We start from the raw sequence: 4,029 nt of genomic DNA, 5'->3' as shown, positions 1-4,029 counted from the left end.
ATGTCTTCATCAGCAAGGGGTATTTACTGAATTCAAACTGGATAAGATACGAGACTGAAAACAGACGCACAGAGAGAGAAGAGCAGTCGCGCAAGCCAGAGTTTCTCAACCACTGGGCTGTGGACCACAAAGTGGGACTTGAAGCACCCTTTGGTGGTCCTTGGGCCTTGCCCAGTCGTCCATAGTGGGCTTTTAATGGCGCTTATGAAAAGATAGGCACTCAAACATATCAGTGTTCAAAATTCCCCCACATTTTTTTCCTCTAGTTTTGTTTTCCTCTGGGCTGCCGTGCTTCCCACCCTCTTAAAAACATGGTTCTTCAAGGGTTCCTTAGCAAAGAAAATGCTTCTATATAGAGCCATGAACACTTAAGAACCCTTTCCATGATAAAATGGTTCTTTGCATGGCGAACTGTTTCTTCAGACTGCCGGAGAATGTGTTGTATGTGGTTCTATACAGCGCCCAAAAGGGTTCTTCTATTGTAACAAGCTTGACATTGTAACAATAAACGAACCATTTTGGCTGCTATGTAGAACCCTTTTCAAAAAGGTTCTATATAGAACTGTCTACAGCACATTCATGATGCAAATATCCCTGTAATCATGCAAAGGGTTCGTTGAGTAGTGCTGGTTCTATATAGAACCATTCTCTTTACTAAAGAACGACTGAAGAACCGATCAGGCATATCCTCCGTGGACCCTCACAGAGCAGGTACTATTTGGGTGGTGGATCATTCTCAGCACTGCAGTAACACTGACATGGCGGTGGTGTGTTAGTGTGTGTTGTGCTGGTGAGAGTGGATCAGACGCAGCAGTGCTGCTGGAGTTTTAAACACTGTGTCCACTCACTGTCCACTCTATTAGACACTCCTACCTTGTCAGTCCACCTTGTAGATGTAAAGTCAGAGACGACAGCTCATCTGCTGCTGCACAGTTTGTGTTGGTCATCCTCTAGTCCTTCATCAGTGGTCACAGGACGCTGCCCACAGGACGCTGCCCACAGGACGCTGCCCACAGGACGCTGTTGGCTGGATAGTTTTGGTTGATGGACTGTTCTCAGTCCAGCAGCGACACTGAGGTGTTTAAAAGCTCCAGCAGCACTGCTGTGTCTGATCCACTCGGGCCAGCGCAACACACACTAACACCCCACCACCACATCAGTGTTACTGCAGTGCTGAGAATGATCTACTACCAAACAGTACCTGCTCTGTGAGGGTCCGCAGGGGTCCTGACCACTGAAGAACAGGGTAACAGAGTATCAGAGAAACAAATGGACTACAGTCTGTAACTGTAGAACTACAGAGTGCAGCTACGGTCCAGACAAACCTGTCTGACTCGCCTGACCTCGTATGTCTCGACAAAAAACCTGTAGGGGGCGCCACAGAAAGACCGCAACAACAAGTAAGCGCTTTGTATTTGACGGCCTGTTTTTTTCCCACCTGTACTTTGGAAAAACCCACCCACTGCGCTGCTATTGGCTGGTAGGATCATGTGCTTCGCTACGATTGGCTAGCAGTCTTGTGTTTTTTCGGGCTGGTTAATGTGATGAAATAGCAGCGCGCTTGGGCAGCATTAGCCCACGCTTTCAGCCAATCAGTGACGGGAGGGCGGGGCTTGTCTTAATTCGGGTGTAAAAGTAAATAAAACCCGCGGATTTGCGTGTGACGTATTAAAGGAAAGAGGAAAAGATGCTTAAAGCGTTTGAAGCCGGAGCTCCGCCGTTCAGACCACGTTTCGGTGACTCAGGCAGCGGATCCCCCGACGGAGGCGATATTTAGACCGACTCATCGGTGACAGAGCGCGACAGCAGAGCCGCCGGAAAAGAGAAGAAAGGGAGGAAGGAGAGGAGGAAAGAGAGAGCCATGTCGAATCTGAAGAAGAGAAGCTCCGGCGCGTCCGGGGACCGAGATGAGGACAAGCAGGTGACCGAGAAGATGCTCTCCTCGGGCGGGGAGAACGGCAGCGCCAGCCGGTCCGAGAGCGAGGCTGCCCGCAGCCCCGGGAGCGAGGTGGCCGCGGCGGCGGACGGGGAGGAGACGGTGGCGCTGAAAAGGACCATCACGCTGACGAACGGCGTGGCCATCATCGTGGGCACCATCATCGGCTCCGGGATCTTCGTGACGCCCACCGGCGTGGTGAAGGAGGCCGGGTCCGTGGGGCTGTCCCTGGTCGTCTGGGCAGTGTGCGGCGTGTTCTCCACGGTGGGCGCGCTGTGCTACGCCGAGCTGGGGACCACCATCACCAAATCCGGCGGAGACTACGCCTACATCCTGGAGGTCTACGGCTCCCTGCCCGCCTTCCTCAAGCTGTGGATCGAGCTGCTCATCATCAGACCCTCCTCGCAGTACATCGTCGCCTACGTGTTCGCCACCTACCTTCTGAAGCCCATCTTCCCCTTCTGCCCGGTGCCGGAGACCGGGGCCAAGCTGGTGGCGTGTCTCTGCATCCGTGAGTGCTGGGGGGGGGGGGGGTTGTGGAGCGGGATGGGGGTCCTTTCAGGAGTGATGCTGGGTCTGGTGCATGATGCTGCCCCACTACTACACCTTAACATAGGTGTTCTTCTGGGGTTCTTTAGTGAAGACAGGGATCCTGTGTAGAACCATGACTTCTGCATGACTTCTGGAAAGCGGTTATGTAGTAAAGGCAGTGGTTCTGTTGGGAACCGTGAGTTCTGCGCTCTTAAGAAAGACGGTTCTTCTGGGGTTCTTTAGTAAATTAACTTGTTCTATTTACTACCCTGAAGGCAGTGGTTCTAGAACCATGTGCGCTCGCGCAACCGTTTCATGCTTGCATGATGCAATGGTTCTTCGGATTGATGAAGAGTGTGTATGGTTCTACACAGAACCTTTTTATTAATGGTCAAAGCACCAGAAAAGGGCTTCTGCTGTTGTTGTGATGTCAAGCTTGCGACCCTTGTGGTCCTGCACAGAACCATATTCTCCATCTGTAGAACCATTCCATCATGCACGTGGTTTTCTGCATAACTCATGGCTCTAAACAGAATCATTCCCGGCAGAACCAGCCCTTGAAGAACCAACATTTTTTTTTTTAAAAGTATGTCATCAGATTGCAAAGTAATGTGGACTGGAACAGGTTCAGTGGCTGTGTGCTGTTAGAGAGAGAGAGAGAGAGAGAGAGAGAGACAGAGAGTGAGTGAGAAAGTGAGAGATAGAAAGAGAGAGAGAGATAGAAAGAGAGAGAGTGAGAGAGAGAGAGAGAAAGACAGAGAGAAAGAGGGAGATAGAGTGAGAGAGAGAGAGAGACAGAGAGTGAGTGAGAAAGTGAGAGAAAGAGAGAGAGATAGAGAGAGTGAGAGAGAGAAAGAGGAAGAGAGAAAGAGAGAGAGAGATAGAAAGAGAGAGAGAGAGATAGGGAGAGAGAGAGAGAAAGAGAGAGAGAGTGAGAGATAGAAAGAGATAGAGAGAAAGAGAGAGAGAGAGAGAAAGAGATAGAGAGAGATAGAAAGAGAGAGTGAGAGAGAGAAAGAGGGAGAGAGAGAGAGTGAGAGAGAGAGAAAGAGAGAGAGATAGAAAGAGAGAGAGAGAGAGAGAGTAAACAGAAAGGATGGCGGGTACTGGAGTAATGTCAGCCCTGTTGAGCCACGCGGAGCTGGTCTCAGTCGCGCGTGCTTCTGTGCTGGTGAGTTGACTGTGTTTGGTTTCTTGTCGGCCGTTGTTAGGCGCGTGCTGCTCGCACAGCCCTCTGGGAAGCGGGCACATGGCGGTGTGTGTGTGTGTGTGTGTGTGTGGGTGTGTGTGTTTACGGGATGTGTTGAAAACGTGCTCCGTTATTTCATCATCCGGTGCGCGCTCGCGCACGCGGAAGGGAGGAGGCAGCGCGAGATGGATCCTCAATACACGCGCGCTTTACCCATCAGTGACTGACTGATGTAATCACAGAGGGGCTTGCAGTGATTCGGTGATGGTGAGAGACCTGATTAGTACAGAATATCTGAGGACATGTTCAGTAAAGGCAAAGGTTCTGTTTGGAACCCTGAAGATAGAACCATGTGCATGCTGAGAGGCTGATG

The 4,029-nt window shown here is 51.0% G+C and overlaps 1 protein-coding gene across 1 annotated transcript in view; it reads left to right on the top strand.

Annotated features, from left to right (window-relative positions):
• Positions 1–1,647: 1,647 nt before the first annotated feature.
• slc7a5 (solute carrier family 7 member 5) overlaps positions 1,648–4,029 on the top strand; it is a 36,930-nt gene continuing 34,548 nt past the window's right edge. Inside the window, exon 1 of the mRNA XM_017698854.2 lies at positions 1,648–2,447. Coding sequence (XP_017554343.1) covers positions 1,862–2,447 — 586 coding nt within the window. The 5' untranslated portion in view covers positions 1,648–1,861. The remainder of the gene's footprint in view (positions 2,448–4,029) is intronic.

This window comes from Pygocentrus nattereri, chromosome 8 (genome assembly GCF_015220715.1).
Source record: "Pygocentrus nattereri isolate fPygNat1 chromosome 8, fPygNat1.pri, whole genome shotgun sequence".
NCBI classification, from domain to species: domain Eukaryota; kingdom Metazoa; phylum Chordata; class Actinopteri; order Characiformes; family Serrasalmidae; genus Pygocentrus; species Pygocentrus nattereri.
The sequence above is the reverse complement of the archived record's forward strand: the minus strand, read 5'-3'. Positions and strand labels throughout refer to the sequence as shown.